Source organism: Dendrobium catenatum, unplaced genomic scaffold, assembly GCF_001605985.2.
Source record: "Dendrobium catenatum unplaced genomic scaffold, ASM160598v2 fragScaff_scaffold_716, whole genome shotgun sequence".
NCBI classification, from domain to species: domain Eukaryota; kingdom Viridiplantae; phylum Streptophyta; class Magnoliopsida; order Asparagales; family Orchidaceae; genus Dendrobium; species Dendrobium catenatum.
In genome coordinates, this window is record NW_021319178.1 from 17,179,389 (window position 1) to 17,201,656 (window position 22,268).

Below are 22,268 nucleotides of genomic sequence, written 5' to 3' on the forward strand. Positions count from 1 at the left end.
ATGAAATTAATATATATATATACCCAAAACTTCCCCTCACTTAAATTCTCATAACACTCACTCCCTCGTTCATTCACGTTCAAACTCACGCACGCACGCCCCCTTCTCCTTCACTCGGCTCTCCCTCCGTGCATGCCCGACCCGCCGTCGGCCTCCTGCAATCATCGCCGCCGCTGCCCTAAGTTAAAAACCTTCCTCCTCCTGCTCTTCTTCTTCTTCTTCTTTCCTTATCCTTCTTCCTTCTTCTTTCTTCTTCTTCTTCCTTCCTCCATTTCCTTTTCCTCCTCATTTCTTCTCATCCTATTCCTCTTCGTCTTCTTCTTCTTCATCATCATCTTCTTCCCTAAACTTAACCCTAAACCTAAAAAATTATTTCTCTCTCCACATCCCTCAAACCACCACATCCCCTTCACAAAAAATCTTCCCTAGAACCTCCTTCACCTCTGCCAAAAAGTCCCATCCCATTTCACTTTCTAAAAAAAGAGAAAATCCATCATTTCTACCTCTAAACACTTCTATATCCATGTCAAACACCCCCTCTCATTCACATTCTCTCTTTTTCTAGAGACAGAAAATAATTGACCCTTCTCTTTCTCTCTTTATAATTGGAGAGAATGAGCATTTTTTCTCTAGGTGCACCCTCCTCACAACCACCACCTCCCTACCTCATTCCCTCTCTTTCTCTCTCTAGCTATCGTGCGCGCACACACACATATGAATAAAGTAAATGATAATGATATAAAAAATTTTCATGCATCGCAGGTATCTTCTCCATTGTCTTGCCATCGCCGCCTCTGTCATTGTGCATTTGAGGTAGAACCTTAACCTAACACTTGTTATTTTATGAATTGCTACATGTGTGAAACTAAGTGCATGTAACCATCTTTCTTGGCAAATTGGGAAATATTACTATGTATGTGAAATTAAGTACCCACGATCACCTTTCTTGGCAGTTGAGAAAAATTTTTATGCATGAAAATAAATAACCGTAACTGTCTTTCTTGTCAGGAAATAAAATTTGTTATGCATGAAAATAAATACCTGTGACTGCCTTTCTTGGCAGACGGTAAAATTTGTTATGCATGAAAATAAATACTCTTAACTTCCTTTCTTGGCAGGTGGGAAAATCTGATATGCATGAAAATCCTAAGTACTTGTGACTGCCTTTTTTGGTAGGCGAGGAAGCTACTTTAAAACATGTATATAAAGACTTGCATGTGATTGCCTTTCTTGGCAGGCGGGGAATAGAGATTTCAATCTCAATGTCACCCTATACCGATTGTGACTGCCTTTTTTGGTAGGTGAGAAGGCTTAGCACACCCTGATGCAACCTCCTATGTAGGGATGCCATCGGAGTACCGCCAAAATTTACACAGCAATTTAGGTAAACTAAAACCTAATCTAGCTCCTACATCAACAAAACAAAAAATGCACGAAATCTTAAGTTGTGAATACTGAAAAGAAAAAATGAATGAAAATCAAAATGTAACAAAATATGACTTATAATGCACTTGTTGAAATATTGGCTATTCGCCAGCAAACATGAGCATGAACTTAAACTTCCCCTTTGGCTCCTTCGTGCACACTCAAATCCTCTATCAACACTCTCCTTGCAAAAAATGAAATGTGTGGAATGAATTAAGGTGGAGTTCCATATTTATAACCCAAAAAGTAGCTATGTATGAGGGCCCATCTAAAAAAGACTCCATCTACAAAGGAAAAATGAAGCTTCATATTAAAATAATGTCAAAGTGCAATGTAGGAAGCTTTATATTGAAATAATGTCAAGATACCATTTCAAGGTTATGATTAAAACTTGTAAAGATGTTATTTTGAGACTCTTGCTTTGGATTTCTTAAGTATTCCAAGCAAGTAAAATTCGAGCATAAATACACCTAAATGAGGGTATTAATTACCCCCTTAAAATGTAAAAAGTTACTTATGCCCCTACGACGGTACATTTATATTAATGGCCACCAGATAAGATCCCTCCCACATTTCCCCGATATTATCTTGGGTCATTTCGAGGTTATAATTAAAACATGTAAACATATTATTTCAAGAATCTTGCTTTGGATTCTTTAAGTATTCGCAAGAGAGTAAAATTTGAGCATAAATGCAGGTAATAATTACCATAGAAATGTAAAGAATTATTTATGCTCCTATGACGGTGCATTAATATTAATGGCGGTCACATAAGATCCCTCTCGCATATCCACGATATTATCATGAGTAAATATTCCTTAGTGAAATAAGATCAGCAATCATATTGCAAGTCATAGGTGTATGAGTGTCCTAAGTGATGTAAACATCAGCCGCTAAAAATAAAGTGATTTGTATACCTCGTGAATGTGTTGTACACCCTGTGAACACTTGCTTTTGAAAAGAAATAAAAGCAAGTAAAAGTTCTTAGGGAAAATTTAGGTAAGAGTTATATATATTAACGAAGAATTAATTTAAAGTTAATTAAAGTATAATTTTAAAATAGCTGTGCAGATTTATGTAATTAGGTGTTGCATTAAATAAGGCCACTTATGAACTCAAAAAATTTAAAAGGATTTCAAAGCATGAAAATAAGTGAAATGGGTGACTATTTATTTTATATCAATTTTATTTTTTTTATTATAGTTTCAATACAATTATCTGCTATTGTATCATGCATGTATACTTGTTAAATTTTAAAGTATGTGTCATTGTTTTGAAAACTGGTCTGGACCGGCCAGCTCAACTGGTTCAATCGGGCATTGGTCAACTAGCCGGTTCAAATTTTTTCTAAATCTTGTTTCGCATTGAACCAGAGCAAACCAATTCGAAACCGGTTCAAATACCAAACCGTTAAACCAGTCTTGGTTTTTAAGAACCGACAGATCAATTATTATTTCGCTTATATAATCAAATAAATAAATTTAAAAATTTTAATATAAAATGATAAATTTAAGAAATTTATTTATATTAATATATTTTAATTTTAAAATTACTTCTAAATTTTTACAATAATCATTTGTAAAACAAGCTCCAACTAAGTATATTCACATGGCCTCACCATCCATGTGACTTGTTTAATTCATTTAAACTAAAAGCAGACATACAAAACGTACTAAGGCAAATTCCAATTGATACTGGGATTAAAAAACCCTAAAGTGAAAGTCTCAGTTTTCAACACTAAAACTAATAATTTTTCAATATAATTTTTTTATGTAATAAGTATTTGATTTTTTGAGTTATAAAATTTTTAATCTTTATATTATTTGTTCTGATTAGTATATAAAGAAAAACTAATGTTTATTAACATACATTTTAAATTAATAAAGGTTATAATATGAATCTATATAATGTATATGTAATAATGTGACTATGATATAATTTATAAATATGACTAAATATTTTAACATAATTAAGATTTTTATATGAAATTTTATAATGTCATATTAAATATGAATTAACATTAGATGATTGAGGGGATATGTAAATTGAAATTATAGAATTCTTTTTTGTTTTAACATTTTTATCTATTTATTAATAAAAATTTATATTATTTCGAATAATTAATCATTATCTGATATTTATATCATTTAAAATAATTTAAATATTTATTACATATCCAGTTCAAACCCTGGTCGAGATCATCTGACATTGAACATCTCTTTTTCCATTATAAGTCGATCTAGATTTGATTTTCGCAACCTGTCTAGGAATCCTAATTATTGGTTAAATAAGATAAATTAAACAATCACTAGTTATAATATGGTAATATATAATGTGAAACTGCTTATGTAAATGGTAAGTTAAGGGAAAGAAGAAGATAAATAAGATGAATTATAAAATATAAGTAAAAGTATTATAATTCACAAATTTAATGAATGACAATATAGGGTTCACCCCTTATGATATTGACTAGAGGACGCAACAGTACTCGTAATATAATAAATAGAAATGGAAGTGAAAAATGATCATAATTCATTGATTAAATTGGCTGATCAAAAGATTTATATGTGCAAAGAAGAGAGTCAACACTAAAATTTGTGAGAACTATTTTTTTTTGTATGTTTAAGAACTGAATGGGTAGTGAACTATTTATTGATGTTTAGACTGACAATAATTTGTGGATTTGCAGTTAAATTCAATGTTTCCGTATGATATCACAGACACGAACAATCGGAAATAGCAAATGACACGAAATGGGCATAGTAGTTTAATTATTGAAAATATAGGACTGGAAACGAGTTACACTCATAGTGTAACTATCAATTTAAGTAATCTTGATTCTTTTCATGTTGGATTATCGTAGTTAAATTATTAAACAGCGTTTTACGATTTACATCAATTGAAAACACTATAATTAACACATGCTGCAGGTCTTAAATGTCTTAATTAAAGTTGTACTCAAATATCACTTAGACATAAACACAATTAAGTTTTAAAATTAGGATTCTACTATGTCTTTCATGTTGAATCATTAAATAATCAAATCAAACCCTATACCGAATATCAATATTAGCTAATACCATATTTTAATTGCTAAATATCATGATGTTAGATAATCTTTTTGTTATAAATCAATAATTAATTCTCTATTAAATCCAACTTTTCTTACTATGTTTTCAATCGGCAGAAAATTATATTTCATAATTAATTATTGCTCATGTCTAAATATTAATTACTACTAAGATCTCGGGCTTTGTTATACAAACTAAATAATTTTAATACACAAAACTACTGTCATTGAACAATAATAAAACTTCATGAATCTTTGATTGAATCTCTAGATAACCATATAGTTATAGTAAATAGGTAATATATATATATATAATATACATACTATTAATATTAACTCATACCTATCGAATAACTATATATATTAGATAAAAATATATATTATATATATTATATATATATAATAGTATATATCATTATACATAACTTTAATTAACTTCTCATACCTGATTGCCTGAATTAAACACTAATAATTCCTTAGTGATTATAATATTAATAATTTCCGATTAGGTGATTATAAATAAAGAAGTTCAAAATGATTTATGATAAATGGGTTTAACATTTCAAATTATACTCACTTGTAACGAATGAAAAATGAGAATTCATAAAGCTTAATTCATAATCCCTTGTTAATTTCTAATTATCATCAATAATCTCTAGTTATCCCAATTTATCTAATTAATCAAAACAATCCTGTTCTTTTTTCAATCGTGTGAAACTGCCCTGTAGGAAACAACCCATTTTTTTCCTAGATGAATTAAAATATGCTTTTCAACATGAACTTTTATCAAACGTATGAAATAACCTATACGGTTTCCAAATTTCAATAGTAGAGTGCCCACGGTGACTTCCTGCTGCTATAAATGTTGTTCCTGAGTTTTATCATTTGCATTAATGATGTCACTGTTGGCCAATCTTGATACGTGTCCTTGGCATCATTTTTAATTATGCCAACCTTGTTATGCAGGGGCTACCAGAAACCTGAAAGACCTTTGCCCGGAGATTGTGGTTATTACTTGCATGCTCGTCGGCTTGTTCTCTGCCACCCCTCAATGGAGAAGGTTTGTAATTTTATCAAGTTTTTTTTTTTTCTCATGCGCTAGTTATGAAACCAATGGTATAAGAAGCGCTGATTACATGTTCGTAAAACAACTTCTCTTGGTTGGGGATTTCTAAAATACTACATTTTTCATTCATTGCACCAAGCATTAGCAATATTATAGTTAAAATCTGCCGCTTCTTATAGCGTAGTTGTTATGAAAATTTTCGAAAATAATTGCTATAGGATGAAAAATGGCACGTCGCTCCTTTTTTTATTTCCTTCAATAATTTTTGTTCGCTTGATTTCCACTTTATCCTGTCTTTATTGAACAGAAACCACACACGAACCTCTGTCTTCTACTCCACTGAATAGAACTAAAGAGGTTGCACGACTAGCCGCTTCCTCTCCTCTTCTTTGTCTATCAATAGCCAGCCCTACAAAAACCTCTTTCTTTTTTATCTCTGAACGGCTCACATGAACTTTGCCTTCACCTCCGTCCTCGACTGCTTGCAACGACCCCTCCTCTTCCTCCTTCGTCCTAGTCAAAGTTGCAGACTCCTGAAATGCATGATTTCCTCTCTGTTTTCTCCAATCAAAGCCACACACAACCTCTCTTTTTCTTCCTTGTCTCTGTTGAGTAGGCTAAGGAATTGTACACATTTCTTCTTCCTATGGTTTCACACGCCTCCAATTTCGTACGAGTATTTCTTCCAACTTGCACACTATTTTCTTCAATCAAAGTCATGAAAACCGCACACACCCTTTATGCATGCGAGAAGATGGTTTTTACCCATTTGATTTTGATTCTGTCTGCTTGTGCCTGCTCAATCCACTTGCATCTACTCCTAGGATTCAAGTAAACCAATTTGGATGAATCAGTTGAGCTAGATGTTACAAAGGCAATCACTATCTCAAATAAAAAAATTAATATATATTGAGTTTGACAAAAAATGGCTAATGATACAACAAAAAGTACAACACTATAAGCTAATACATTGAGAGAAGTATGTTACTTTAAAATTGATGTTAAAGGATTGAAAGGTATACATTTTTTAGTTTTTGAAATCATTGATCTATTAAAGTAAAAATATATTAGCATTTATAGAGTTCTTTAAGACTTACCAAACGGCTAAAACATCAATTCTTGAGTTGCCAAATTGGACTAGAATCTATACTTTAATGATTGTAATCAACTAGCCATTTCAACAACATATAAATAGGAAACGACTAATGCAACAACATCTAAACAATTATCCTGCTTCATGGGTAACTAAATGAATCCTTCTTTTTCTATTCTATCCTATTAAGGGTCAAGTTCTCATTTAAATTTAATAAAAAAATGTCATTTATAATTTTTATAAGCAAGTTATTTTTTAGGTCTACCTCTAACTTTCTTAACATAGGTCACTAATAGATCTACTATCCTAATCGGGTCATCGAAAAGCCTACATTTTTTATGTGACCAAACTCATTTGAGGTGTGAAACCCCTTAAGTAAAATAAGCTAAACTGTTAAACACTTAGGCGCGTTTTAGTATAATGGTTGGAATTTCATTAAGAAGCTCCGCAACCAACGTGCTCATCCTAAAGAAATTCTGGGATGGGTGACCTCCTTGGAAATTACATCAATTGGATAAAACTATGAAACCTTAGGCCAAAGCATACAATATGTCGATAGTTAAGAGTTCAGGCTATTACAAATGATATCAGAGCAATATACCAGCTAGAAGATGGGAACTAATTGTCATACTAGACAGTGCTACACCACGGGAGCCACCTCTTGAATCTTATATGGGATAAAGTGCTACGTAGCGGGAATCATCACTTGAACATGTAGGGGTCACCTCTAGAATATTATATGTCTGGTATAAAGATGCTGACAAGGACATCAATTACTTAAGTGGGGGAGATTGTGAAACACCTCAGGTAAAAGAAGCTAAACCATGAGGCCGTTAGGTCAAAGAGGACAAAATCGAGAGGCCAAAGTGGACAATATAATTAAGAATTTAGGTTTTTACAACATCAGGGTTTTCTTGCTCAGATAAAATATATAATTAAAGAAGTTAAGGAGTTGAAATACATACTTATATTGAAAGAATATCCTAAAGTGTTTTTAGATGACCTATCGAGTCTACCACTAGAAAGAGAAATATATTTCTCTTTTGAACTATTATTAGGTTCAAAACTAATAGCAAAACATCTTACAGTTCAAGAATTGCAAGAGTTTAAATGTCAGTTGCAGGAATCATGGTTTAAAATTGCGCAATAAAAGGCGCGCCTTACCATAATGTGGTCCCTTTAAGCCTCAAAGCCTACGCAATAAGTTAAGGTTTTGAGGCTTACGCCTCAAGTTTAATGAGGCGCGCCTCGCCTCACATTTTTGAGGCAACGCCTCTAATAAAATTAACCTAAATTTTTTTTTCAGTTCCGACCTCTAATTGCGCTTAGTGAGATGTCGACGTGGCATCAACATTTAAACATTGGTAAAGGTCAAATGTCAGACGCTGCGTTACGGTTTTCAAATTCCAGCAAACGTTCCAACTTCCAATCATTCAATTCGGAGCAATTCCAAGCATTCCCTCAATTCCTTCTCAGATGTCGTCACCCATGAAGAAAAAGGAAATTTGCTGTCATGATGTCTGTTCAGTTCTGCGTATTTTATGGTTATGCTATGCGCAGGTGTTCAAGGTTTTGAAGTTCTTCGTTTTCTTATGCTTACGCTATGCGTATGCGGTGCTTCTCGAAACTTTTTAAATGTTTGTTTGATACTTTGATTTCATCGGGTTTTCTCTGTATTTAGAGTTTATGAATTTATGTTGAAATTTGAAACATAAACTCTAACTAAATTTTAAGCACCGAGTACTCTATGCGTATGTTGTGCATATTATATGAGTCTGTTATGCGTATACTGTACGTGATAATTGCTTATGTTGTGCGTACATACTGCGTCCGTACTTTATGCGTGAGTATTTTATGCATGCGTATAATTTAAAAAGTCCCTCTTTTGTGCGTATCTTATTTACTTATTATATATGTTTTTATTTTTTAAAATTTTCAGATATATGTTCGTCCAATTACCTATCGATGCTATGTTTCTACTTTTCGATCAATCTGTGATAACTTTGCTCAACAAATTTCTCTTGAAGTCATGGACACATTAAAACGGTTGAAGATCATACAATTTTTGCAATTTCTTGGATTTGAGCAAAATGTCCCTCTTATTTATGAGCTGATATCAAGGTGGAACATTTCAAAACAATACTTTATTCTAAAAGGTGACTCAATTCCTTTCACTGTTGATGAAGTGACCCTACTTACTGGTCTCCAAATAAATGAGAAGAAATATCCTAGCTTTCCTTAGCACATAATTCAGTTACATCATCGGAAATTAAGACAAACATGCTGGAGTTGAACAAGCAAACCCCCCCTAAAAAAAAATAATGTTAAGAATGTTTTTCATGTATTTATGTTCAAATTTACTTTTCCAACTTAATAACTTCAAAACCCCTCGGTTGCTTCAAAGAATAGCAAATAATCCAGATGATTTTTTGTCAATAAACTGGGCTAGTTCAATTAGGAAATTTTTAGTTGGAGTTTAATAAAGCCTCCTTTAAGATTTCAAATAAGAAGCCACCAGGTTACATCAATGATTTTGTACCTCTACTAATTGTGAGTGCTAAGTGCTAACTGTTAAATTCATTCAAAATTTTATTGGCTCAATGTGAGTGCTAAAATTTTCTTTCATCTTATGCAGATTTGGTTCCTAGAGCATACTTCTTATATACGCGTATTTATGATACGCGTATTGTATGCGTATGGTATGTTTATTTTATGCGTATTATATGTATATTATATGCGTATAGTATGCTAATGATACGCATATTATATGCTTATGAAATGCGTATTAATGTTTTTTTTTTTGTAGGGACGATAGTATCTTGTTTGTTAGTAACTTTCTTATTTCCAGAGCTGAAATTGATGAGTTATTAAGCAACAATTATTTAGGCAATGAACATGTAGATCTTTTTGCCCTTTTGTTAGATGAGAGGTGTAACCTTAAGCCTGACACGTACCATAAATTTCTATACATCTCTCCAGTCTAATGGGTTAATAACTTAGTATTCAATTAATCAGTTTAACTATTGGATTAGTAACTTAGTATCAATTTCTTAGTTCTTACATAGTTACATACTTACATTTACTACTTGCACTTGCAGAATAACAAAGGAAGAGATAAATTGTCCAAATTGCAAATCGACCATATAACCGAGCTTTTTATTTCTTCAAACAACATTTTATTACAGCCAATCATTGAATCCTCACACATTATCCTGCTGGTTGGTTTGCTGAAAGAACAAAAGTGAAAATTTTATGACTTGTTGCCCCACCGCGTCAAAGAGCATAGGCTTGTTTTTCCAAAAATCGTAAGTGTTAGATGAATATGAACTCTTCAATTTTTAAAAAAATTACAGAACTAATCCTTGCTTTACGTATTTTTCAGCTTAAAGCCCTATACTCAGACATGAAAGGAGCTTTTAATAGTGATATCAGAAAATGGAAGCTTTCTACCATTAAAGGTGCACCAAAACAGGAGAACTCTGTAGATTGTGGAATGTATGTCTGTAAATATATGGAAAGAATAAATCTTGAAGGCAACACTGATTGGACTGATAGTATAAATTTGCAAGAAGACATGCCAAAATATAGGGCAGAATTTGCATATGAAATATTTTATAAAATATTGAAAAATGGCAGTTTTTCATTCTGTATAAATATTTATCATTCTGTGTATAATATTTTTATGTATAAATGTTTAAACAGTTTCTGTGTATAAATGTTTATTATCATTCAGTGTATAAATGTTTATTTCTGAAGAATATATTTTTCAATTATGTGTATAAATGTTATTTACTTTGATTTGATTAAAAATAACTTATTAAATGATAATACGTATAAATTACGCATATCGTATGTATTGTGTAGGCATACTGTATGCATATAATACGCATAACGCACGCACAAAACACGCACATAGTATGCATCATACACGCATACATTACGCAGTAAATTTTATTTATTAAATTATATTAAATGCTTTTAAGAATACGCATGACGCACGCATAAAATACGCATATCGCACGCACATAGTACGCACAAAAGACGTATATAGTACGCATAATACACGCACGCATTATGCAGTAAATTTTATTTATCAAATTATATTAAATGTTTTAATTAATATTTATCTTTGTTTTTAAGTTACATTAAAATGATGAGGAATATGTTTAACACGTTGAACTTAAACTTGTTATTATAAATTAGACGTAATGTGATTTTTATAATTTTATTTTCTAGTCTTGAATATGATATTTGAACAAGTACAAAGGGTTTATGGCTCTTGGTGGATTGTATTTAAGGAAGAGAAATAAGAAATATGATGTTTGAAAGATTTTGTGTTTGTCATTTACGTTTAAAGATTAGTGTTTGAATTTCTTATTTGTTTTAAATAAAGAAATAATTTTAAAAATATTTTTTAAACGTTTTTAAATATTGCGCATAACAAACGCACAAAAGACGCATTAAGTACACAGAATATACGCACATATTATGCACGTAAGACGCATAGAGTACACATAAAACACGCACACATTCTATTAAATGTTTTAGGTTACTTATATTTAGTATGGACTAAGGGGCCGTGACATGAATAATAATTTTCGTTAGCTGTGGACTGACGAGTGGCAGATATGGTTGGAAGGGTTGGTTGAATTTTTATGAGTCATTATTTACAATTTATTGCTTACTATTGTTCAACATTAAAATTTCCACTATATAATGCGGGAACACTGTCTTTATGGTAACGCATGATTTTTTCAAACAGAAGTAATGCAGGCTTGACAGAAAGTTTGATTTTTTACTTCAGAGCTTAGTCTAAGGTTGCTGTTAGATTTTTATTCTTTTGAGGACGAGGATAAATAAGTACATTTCAAAATTAGGTAATCCTTAGCCTAAAATGAATCACAATCTACCAACAGCCGTAGATTTTGCTGTTAATTCTTAAGTAAAAAATCTTACCTTCTGTTAAGCCTGCATTACTTCTGATTGACAATCATGTGTAAACATCAAAGCAAGCTTCTCTTGTAATTATTTTGGTTTAATATTTTTAATAGAATGTACATAGGTTACAGCTGCTACAGGAATTATGATTGATGTATTGTCCAATATAAATCATCTTTGACAATCAAGCCTTCCATTCATTACTGCGATACTTATCCTCCTCCCATGTTCCTGATGCCAATAACTTGTAAACATAAACATCTGATGTAGATAGGGGGGGTCAAATCAAACCCAAAAAGTTTTGATTTTTGACTTCTCCAGCTCATTAATGTCAAGTGGAAGGTTAGCTCATTATGAGATGGTTTTTAGTTCATTTATGGAGCTAAAAATTAGCTCATTATTTCTTTTATCTTGTCTATTCTCCTTCCCCCCTTTTCCGTGGTTGGCTCTTCGATTTTCGTGCCTTGACTCCTTGGTTTCCACGGCTGGCTCCTTGGTATCTGCGGGTGACTCTTCTATTCCCAGGCTGGGCTGTTTTCCGTGACTAATGGGGGGCTTTTCCTATGGCTTTTTGTGCTCTGTTTCCTGTGAAAACTAAGGACTGCTATATGGTGGCTGTTGGCCTTTCATTTCCCTCATTTAATGAAGTATTTGAAGAGTTTTTGGGGCTGTTTTTGGACAGAATTTGGACAGCTTTTTGGGAACTGGTTTGGTGGCTGTTTGGGAGGATTTCCATGAGCCTTTCCACTATTTTCTATGCAATCTTCCTACAGAATTCCTGCAGTCTTTAGGTCTTCTTCTTAGTGACTTATGGCCTTTTATTTCCCTATATTAATGGCTTTAAATATTTCTTTTAAGTGGCTGTTTGTATTCCTTCTTTTGTGCCTATAAATAGGAGTTGTTTGTGGCTCTTTTAGATGTGTTATGTGATGTGATTTTTGGAAATGTAAACCTGCAGGTTTCATGGAAAAGCTTGCGAGCTTTGTCCACTTCTTCTTATCATCCCCTCCGAAAATCTTGCGATCGCTTTCCAACCTTTCGTCTTGGCTTCTAACCTCTTTCGTCTCTCCGCAAGTGCCACTCCATCTGTATCATTCTTCTCTAAGTGAAGCAATTTTAGGGTGTCGTCAAGTGATTGAGTCAAAGTTTGTAAGTCGGTTAAATTTTGCAAGAGTCATTTTTGTAAGTCTTTCGATTTCTAGTTTTTACATTTTATTTGAAATGTAAGAGTTTGTTATTCCCTTCGGTAGAAGTCTAGTCTCTTTATTTGTGGGCGAAGGGTATAGGCACCTCTATATTTTTTGCCCGCATCATTTGGTATCAGAGCAAGTTAGGAAGTCCTAGGTTTGTGAGTTGGTTTGTCAAGTCAAGTCAAGTTGTGTGAGTCTTGTGAGTCTTGTAAATCTTGGTGAGTCGTAGTAGCTGTCATGTATTTTTTATTTTGAGTCATGTTGTCATTTGAGTCTTGTTAGTCAAATCATAAGTTTACTCATCGGGTGATGAGTTCGTAAGAAGGGAAGAATCTGATGTAGACAAAGGGGGGGGGGGTCAACTCATGTCCAAAATAAATCAATTTTGGCCTCCCTCGAGTCTACAAGCTCAATAAATTTTGAGTTGGAATTTAGCTCATTTATGAACTTGTTTTTAGTTCATTTATTGAACTAAATGTTAGCTTATTATTAGTTAGGTTTTAGTTCATTAATTGTCTTATTTATGTAACTTTGTTTTATAGTTTTAAAAGATGAGTTTGTCCCTTGGGATTCCAAAATGGCTTTTGAAATCCCAATGTTGGTTGTTTTCCGTGCTTGGCTCATTAGTTCCCACGGATGAGCTCTTGGTTTCCCGTGGATGGCTCTTGGAATTTTGTGCCTTAGCTCCTTGGTTCTAGCTGCTGCCCTTCGGTTCCTGGCTGGGCTGTTTCCCGTGAATGAATGAGGGTTTTTCCGTGGCTTTGGTGCTTCGTTTCCGGGAAGTGACTGTTGGCTTTTCATATTCCCTATTTAAATAAGCTTAAATTAATGTTATTTGGCTTTTTGTATTCCCCCTTTCATACCTATAAATATGAGGGGTTATGTAATGTTTTAGATATGTGTTATGTGATGTGATTTTTGGAAATGTAAACCTGCGGGTTTCATGAAAAAGCTTGCGAGTTTGTCCACTTCTTCTCATCCCCTCCGAAAATCTTGCGAGCTCTTTCCAACCTTTCGTCTTGGCTTCTAACCTCTTTCATCTCTCTGCAAGTGCCACTCCATCTGTATCCTTCTTATCTAAGTGAAGCAATTTTAGGGTGTCATCAAGTGATTGAGTCAAACTTTGTAAGTCGGTTAAATTTTGCAATAGTCATTGTTGTAAGTCGTTTGATTTCTAGTTTTTACATTTTATTTGAAATGTAAGAGTTTGTTCTTCCCTTTGGTAGAAGTCCTATATTTTTTTGCCCGCATCATTTGGTATCAGAGCAAGTTAGGAAGTCATAGGTTTGTGAGTCAGTTTGTCAAGTCAAGTCAAGTTTTGTAAGTCTTGTAAATCTTGTGAGTCTTAGTTTCATGTTAGTTTTGAGTCATGTTGTCATTTGAGTCTTATGAGTCCATTTAGTAGTTGTTGTATGAGTCTTGGTGTCTCTTGATGCAACGCCTTCAGAAAACAAAGCTAACTCATCGGGAGATGAGTTCTCAAGAAGGGGAGTCTGATGTAGACAAGGGTGGGGGGGGTCAAATCAAACCCAAAAAAATTTTATTTTTGACTTCTCCAGCTCATTAATGTCAAGTGGAAGGTTAGCTCATTATGAGCTGGTTTTTAGTTCATTTATGGAGCTAAAAATTAGCTCATTATTTCTTTGATCTTGTCTATTCTCCTTACCCCCTTTTTGTCTATTCGTTTCCCGTGGTTGGCTCTTGGATTTTCGTGCCTTGACTCCTTGGTATCTGCGGGTGGCTCTTCGGTTGCCAGGCTGGCTAATGGGGGGCTTTTCCTGTGGCTTTTTGTGCTCTGTTTCCTGTGAAAATTAAGGACTGCTGTATGGTGGCTGTTGGCCTTTCATTTCCCTCATTTAATGAAGTATTTGAAGAGTTTTTGGGGTTGTTTTTGGACAGAATTTGGACAGCTTTTTGGGGACTGGTTTTGTGGCTATTTGGGAGGATTTCCATGAGCCTTTCCACTGTTTTCTATGCAATCTTCCTACAGAATTCCTGCAGTCTTTTGGTCTTCTTCTTAGTGACTTTTGGCCTTCTATTTTCCTATTTTAATGGCTTTAAATATTGCTTTTAGGTGGCTGTTTGTATTCCTTCTTTTGTGCCTATAAATAGGAGTTTTTTGTGGTTGTTTTAGATGTGTTATGTGATGTGATTTTTGGAAATGTAAACCTGCAGGTTTCATGGAAAAGCTTGCGAGCTTTGTCCACTTTTTCTTCTCATCCCCTCCAGAAATCTTGCGAGCTCTTTCCAACCTTTCGTCTTGGCTTCTAATCTCTTTCGTTTCTCCGCAATTGCCACTCCATCTGTATCCTTCTTCTCTAAGTGAAGCAATTTTAGAGTGTCGTCAAGTGATTGAGTCAAAGTTTGTAAGTCGGTTAAATTTTGCAAGAGTCATTGTTGTAAGTCTTTTGATTTCTAATTTTTTCATTTTATTTGAAATGTAAGAGTTTGTTCTTCCCTTCGGTAGAAGTCCAGTCTCTTTATTTGTGGGCGAAGGGTCCCCTATATTTTTTGCCCGCATCATTTGGTATTAGAGCAAGTTAGGAAGTCCTAGGTTTGTGAGTTGGTTTGTCAAGTCAAGTCAAGTTGTGTGAGTCTTTTAAGTCTTGTGAGTCTTGAACCTTTCTTGTAATAGACCTTGAAGGCCTAAAATGAACGTATAATATCAAATACTCCAGTCAGCGTTATGGTCGTGTACTTGTTCAATAGTTCATTTTTGGCCCACGGAGCATCTTTAGATGTCATGTGTGTACCTACAACATGCTTGTCGGGGCCCATGTAAGCATAAGCTTTTGAATGCATTTTGCATAATATTATGTATGGTGGTTACGTGTATGCAGTGCAGTGGACATACTCGACGTATCTACATACTCGTATACACATTCACACATTCATTTCATGTGTTAACATATTCATGCTTATACATTTGTATGTCTACGTGTACACATGCATGCCGACATATACATTTGTGCACTATTCAACGTACTTGCATGACATTGTGTATTGGCTTAGCATACTGACATGGCATATGATTCATTAGCATGTTTGTATGTATAATGCATTCATGTATCGCCTACTTGTGTGCATGATGTATTTGTATGATAATCCTTTGCTCTCATGCAATGTGCAATGTATTTGCAAGTTAGCATAGCGTGCTGCCGCTACATGTTGGATAATATGCTTGCATGATGCATTTTGTATTTCGTAACATGCATATGCATTATGTGAATGCCTTGGTGCGCATTTCAATGTATGTTTTTGTAATATTCAAATATGATCAATTACTCAATTCTATTTAAAAGCTTGCAAATGCCTTATGTTCTCTTGCACAGATATTGTAGATTCGGTGACATTATTTAGTAGTGCGTTAGGTTTCATTTATCATGCTTCGGTAGTGTGATTTTGCTCATTTCATCTTTCGCATGTTGTCATTTTCTTCGACGTTCAACCCGTAGGTGTAGACTTTTGCTTGTAAATAAGCTGTATGACACATTAGGAGCCTTCTACCTATCGTTTGCTAGTAAGCTGATTTGTCTGGTGTGATAGCCTGACGCCGCAAATCTACTCTCTTAGTTTATTAGTGACCCACAGTTTTTAACTACAAATTTCTTGCTTCTGCTTACAGGTGAATCGTAGCGTTGTGCTATGAATCACTTTTTGTTTCTTGCGGGTGAACTGTCGTGCACTACAAGCTTTGTTGAATTAATTCGTAGGTAGTGTGCCATCAGCAAACATTAAGAAGTTGTTCGCAATTGCATGCAGGTGAATTGCATTCAACATATATTTTTCTTGTAGGTAGGTCGTAACGTTGTGTTATGGGTCGCTTGTTGTTTCTTTTAGGCGAGCTATCATGCACTGTAAGCTTTTTTAATTTTGCTTCTAGGTCATTAGTGGACTATGGACTTTCAGAAGTCACTGGTCATTTCATATAGATAGCTTGTTGTGTTTAGGACAAATTTACTACAGTGGCTCGCATACTCTTGCATTTATCACAGGCTCGTTGCTTTTGCCTGCAGGTAGTGTGTCGCACTCACTGATTGTAGATCCCTCTTATCTGTAATTTCCTGCAGGTAGGACCGCCGTTTGCATCACGGACTTTTCGTTGCTACCTACAGGCAAGCTATATTGAATGCAAATCTTCTAGTGTTGTTTTAGGTGCTTGCACTCATTAAGGATCTTTCATGCTTGCTTATGAATATTGTTTTATATTTGTTGCACATCGACCGCCCTTGTTGGAGGCTAATATGTTTACTCGACACTTGATTGACGTTGACCGGAGGGATTTCCTTGCATTCACTGCATGCTGTTGGTTATCGCCTGTAGGCATACCATTATGCGTGCAATAAATCTTCTATTATTGCCAGTAGGCATTTGCATTTGCTGCAATCTTCTGTCCTTGCATGTAGACGACATGGTGCATGTCTATGTTCATAGAGGATCCATCATACTTGCAACATATTCTCTGTCATTGCTTGCGTGCAAATCAATGTGCTCATTTATAAGTTGATATTGATTACTAGTCAAGCTACATTCATTACTGATCTCTTCATGCATGTTAGCTAGTAAGTTAATGCATTCGCTTGCATGTCTTCCAGTGTTCATAGGAGTTGTCGCATGTATTTGCAAGTTAGCTGACATCGATTGTAGGGAAATTGTCACATATGAATTTCAATGCTTGTATCATTCTTTTAGTAAACATATTCATTAGGAGCTTCCTCCATTGGTGGTTCAAGTTCCTTTTCACAAACCTATGAGCTGACTGACATGAAAATTAGAAGTTGCTTGTGTGTGGGTTATGGTACACATTAGAAGTTTCATTTGTTTGAAGTTTTGTCCACCATAAGTCCCATGTTCATTTGTTGACGTTCATTTAAATGATCCGGATTGCTATTTAGCACTTTTGTTTTTTTTATGATTGTGCATTTGTTAATTTAAAGTTTGGTTCCCTATTTATTGACTTGAGATATGTTCCCTGTAGTTTAATTTGCAAGTTTGGTCCTTTGTGATTGGCTTAAATCAAATCCCCTGTGTGCTGAAAAACTTCCGCAACCTCCCGACGTCTCTCCCATTTAGGATAATTTTTTAGAGTCTTAGCCTGTCCACCACGCCAAAAAAGGTGTGCATGGTCGGTATTGGGTGACACCGTGACCATAGTCTTCTACCCCACCGTCAATAAAGACGTGCATGCGTCTTTAGGGGTACCCTATGTGAAAATTTATAGTTTTTTCCCTGCAAGCATAGAAGTTTGTACACAGGCACTTAGGTTTTATCCCGTCATGCTAAGAAAAGTGTGCACAAGGCTCACCCGCCTCGCCGTAAGCATCACTCTGGGTTCCCTCCTACCACGATAAAAAAAATGTGCATAGGTGGTTCTCCAGTGCGCCGCAAACCCCGAAAGTGGGATTTGAAATATTGAGGGAGCTATGCACTGTTCAGGTTGTGGAGGAATCGGGTGAGTCTTGGCTCTTACGAAGTAGATGACGGAGGTTGATCAAATTGAGGGAGCTATGCACTGTTCAGGTTTAGCGGCTAAGTGGTTTGGCTTTAGCAAGGGGGTTCGATTTAGTGCTGGAGGCATCAGGTAGAGTCGGGTGGTCGAGGCTATGCTTACGGCTGAGTTGGACGGGCTAGTGATGTGAAGTTCGTGCGATCGGAAGAGCTGGAGCAAGGATTGCGTGAGAGCTATATGTGTGGAGGTCTTTGAACTGGTGGGATCGCAGCTTGCTATCAGAAGGAGAAGGATTGCACGACCTCTCGCATGAAGAGGAGATGGGCGCTGGTGCTTGCGATCTAGAGCGGAGTGGGTTGACGAGATTGCAGGGTCTAGGTCGATCTGCTAGAGTGCGTGGGAAGAGGGGAAGGGAAGTATTTGGTTTGCTATGAGGAAGATCGGTTGGATTGAACAAATTTGTTTTTATGAACGTCAGTCTGATGAAAGGTATGCAGCATTTTGGAAAGACAAATTTAGCCCACGATTTATTGGGCCTTTTGAAATTATTAAAAGGATTAAAAATATTTCTTACAAATTGGCTCTATCTGTGCATATGTAAGGAGTACATAATATTTTTTATATGTCTGCACTTCGAAAATATATATTAGATGAGTGAAAAAGGATTTTACCAAATTTAATTGAATTGCAGCTTGATTTAAAATATGTAGAAGAGTCTGAAAGAATATTGGATTATATTGTGAAGCGACTTAGGAATCGAGGGATATAATTTGTGGAGATTTTATGGAAGCATTAAAAAAAGGAGAGGCCACATGGAAAAAAAAAATGATATCTCAATACCCTCATTTATTCAACTAAGTTATGTTTACTTTTCATTTAAATTTCTAGGATGGTTTTTTTTTTTTTTTTTTTTTTTAATTTTTTTTTTTTTTTTTTTGAAAACTGGAGATTATAAGAACCGGTTGTTTATTGGACCCGTTCAATTGAATTTGTCCCCTAACTACAGTGCGGGCAAGCAACTGAACGCTGGTGGGCGACTAAGCTAGTGCGAGCTGAGCGAGCAAGTGAGCAAATAGGAGTGGGATAGTTAACGAAGAAAGTAACACATTATATCTCCATTTCGCTCTGTCTAGTTAAGGTAAATGAGAAAAAGAGAGTTGGGAGCAGGATCGAGAGAAATTTGTGCGAAAAAGAAATTGGAGGGACAAAAACTTTTCTATTGAGGTTGTCAAAATTTGTTGGTACTCAGCAAGAGGAAGAAGGAAGAGGGATTTGGAAGTTTCTACCTCTAATGTTAGAGAAAGTGCAAGTGATTTAAATTTATTATTTTTTGTTTAAATTTAGAAGAGAAAGTTTGCTTAAAATTTATTCCTCTAATTGAAATAATAGTATGTGATTTGTCAATAGGAAGAAATTAAGTGATTGAAAGTCTCATTTCTACGAGGAAGAAGAAAATTAAAAGTAAGTATTATGTGATCTTTATTAACCTCATTTTAATCTTCTAGGATATAATAAATTATAAAATTATAAAAAATGAAATAATTATTTGAAGACCTATGACGATGTTTTATTTATTTGATGCATTTGATGTTATTTTTAAGACATTTGATGTATCCAATGCTATTTTGACAACAATTGGCATCTTAGGGTTAAGACCAGTAAAATCTAATGCAAGTAGTGCTATTTTGGACAGGAAAAAATTTAACTGTTAAGCTATGACAAAGTCTCAAAACCAAGTAAAGATTCTTAAGGAAATTTAGGTAAGATTTTAAAATGTAAATGAAGATTTATTTTGAGTTAAATAAAATATAGTTTTAATTATTGGTGTAAAATTTACATAATTATATCATTAGTTTTAGGTGATATACTAAAGAAAATTTGGAAAATATTTCAACTCACGAAAAAAGCAATGAAGTGGGTGATTATTTTTTTAATGCAATTTACATTTTTTCTGTTGTTTCATTGTAATTATTGAATATTATATTATGCACATGCATTTGTTAAAGTTTAAGTGTTTGACATGCATCAAATTAAGGATAACTAAGCAATCAAAGTCTACTATATATGCGTGTAAAAAATGCGTATACAGATTAATATATATATATATATATATATATGTAATAAAAAATGAAATAAATTAAATAAATAATAACATGTAATTGAAAAGTGTAAAAAGGAAAAAGATATATGTATGCAAATATAATAGTTCACCCCCTTATAGTACTAGCTGGGAATGCAACGTATCCGTGCACGTTAAATGAAGAAGAAAATGAAAATAATTGTACATGCATTGATGCAAAATTAGACGGTGCTCCTATAATTATTAAAATATTAAAAGAATAAATTTAATTGAAGGAAAAGAAATTTTGATCTACATTTATATTAAATGTTCATATGTATGTTAAATAAAAATTTTGATAAATGAATATGATTACATGACTACCTATATGCATGTTTAATTGTTATACTATAAATTATAATTATTTATTCACTGAGTTTATTATGAAAAACTCATATATTTAAATTGAAATGTCAGGGAAATCTCCTGTGGATTAAATAGATGAAAGAGAATAGTTCCTATATAAAAGAAGATGATTATATGTAAGAATTAATTCATTATATATTCAAATTGAAAAAATTATTTTAGTAACTCTTCAGTTATATTTTGAATATTAGTTTATTGAGTATTTATTGTTATTTAAAGAACCATATTAACCATCTGATTGTCTGTTCTCGCTTCATTAACTTGAACTTTCGAGCTAGATTGTGACAGACCTTGTATCATAGATGTGATGTTCGGAGAGAAAAGTATCTGTTCAAATAGTTATAGTATTTTTCATTAAAATTTATTTGGAGATTATAAAGACTCTTTCAATATATTGGAAATAATTATTGTTAGAAATTTTAGCAAACAGCGTACGAAATTTTTAATAACGGGAAAACCATCTTATCTTGCCTCATTAATTTGAGCCTCCATCCGGGTCGTGACAGTGACTAAGAGCATCAAAACATAATAGTTGGCATACCTCCTTTTTCAGTTTTTATTTTGTTTAACTTTAGCTTAAGAAGTTTTATTTATTATCTGCGCTTTAGGATTTTAGCAATCCTTACATTGTGGAATTTGAAGTAGCTATTCTTTTGAAGGTATTGAGGGTGGGCCTACTGCAATGGCTAAGTTGTTTTTAGTATATTTCGGAGGTCTAAGGTTTAAGTTATGAAAACTGCCCCTGCAATTGTAAGGATAAGACTACCAGAACAACCCCTCCTAGATCTTTCATTAGTTTGAGCTCCATGCAATGAATACACTGCTTTTTATTTTGTTAGGTGTACTACAAGTATAGAAGTTTACACTTTTATTTATTTATTCATTCGTTTTGAACATTCCTTTCAGATGATTGAAATTATTGCTCCACTCCCTTCCATACTACAAACAAGACAAGAATCAAATCAAATTAGGGCTGCAGAAGGGATGCTGACATATGAAATGGCTTCTTAATGGAGGAGCATCTCTGAAGTTAGTTTATATAAATAAGGAATCTTAGAATACATGTAGCGAAGCACTTTTATGATGACTTTTTTCATTTCTTATGTATTTTATTTTCTTAGACGTTTGTATTGTCAGTTCTTTATGTGTCATATTTCAGAGTTTTTGTGCGTTTTGGATTATTTTAGGTCATGATATTGATTTTACTAACCCAGCATTTTTTGACTTCTACACCACAATTTTTTTGCTTTGAATGTTGATGAATGGTAGCTGTGGCATATGAGCTATATATATAATCGTCTCTTTGTGCTTCTATATGCATGATATTATGTTAATGAAAAGCTTTTAATTCCTCTTCATTTCTCAAGTAACAAAACTTATGAGTCTAAAAGTGAACTCTAAAAGGACTTCGGGGAAGGAGATCGTCATGACGATTTACTATTTGTGGTGGTCGACTTTAGTTATCACCGACTACATCAATTGTGTTAAGGTATTCATAATGTTAGATCATTCTATAAATTATCCTTATATTTCTTGCTTTCTTAATGTTAGG

The 22,268-nt window shown here is 33.9% G+C and overlaps 1 protein-coding gene across 1 annotated transcript in view; it reads left to right on the forward strand.

Moving 5' to 3' along the window:
* Nucleotides 1-21,948, forward strand: part of LOC110095754 (RNA pseudouridine synthase 5-like) — a 32,671-nt gene extending 10,723 nt beyond the window's left edge. Inside the window, exons 6-7 of the mRNA XM_028696131.1 lie at nucleotides 5,462-5,555; nucleotides 21,623-21,948. Of these exons, the coding sequence (XP_028551964.1) occupies nucleotides 5,462-5,555; nucleotides 21,623-21,727 (199 nt within the window). The 3' untranslated portion in view covers nucleotides 21,728-21,948. The remainder of the gene's footprint in view (nucleotides 1-5,461; nucleotides 5,556-21,622) is intronic.
* The last annotated feature ends 320 nt before the right edge of the window (nucleotides 21,949-22,268 follow it).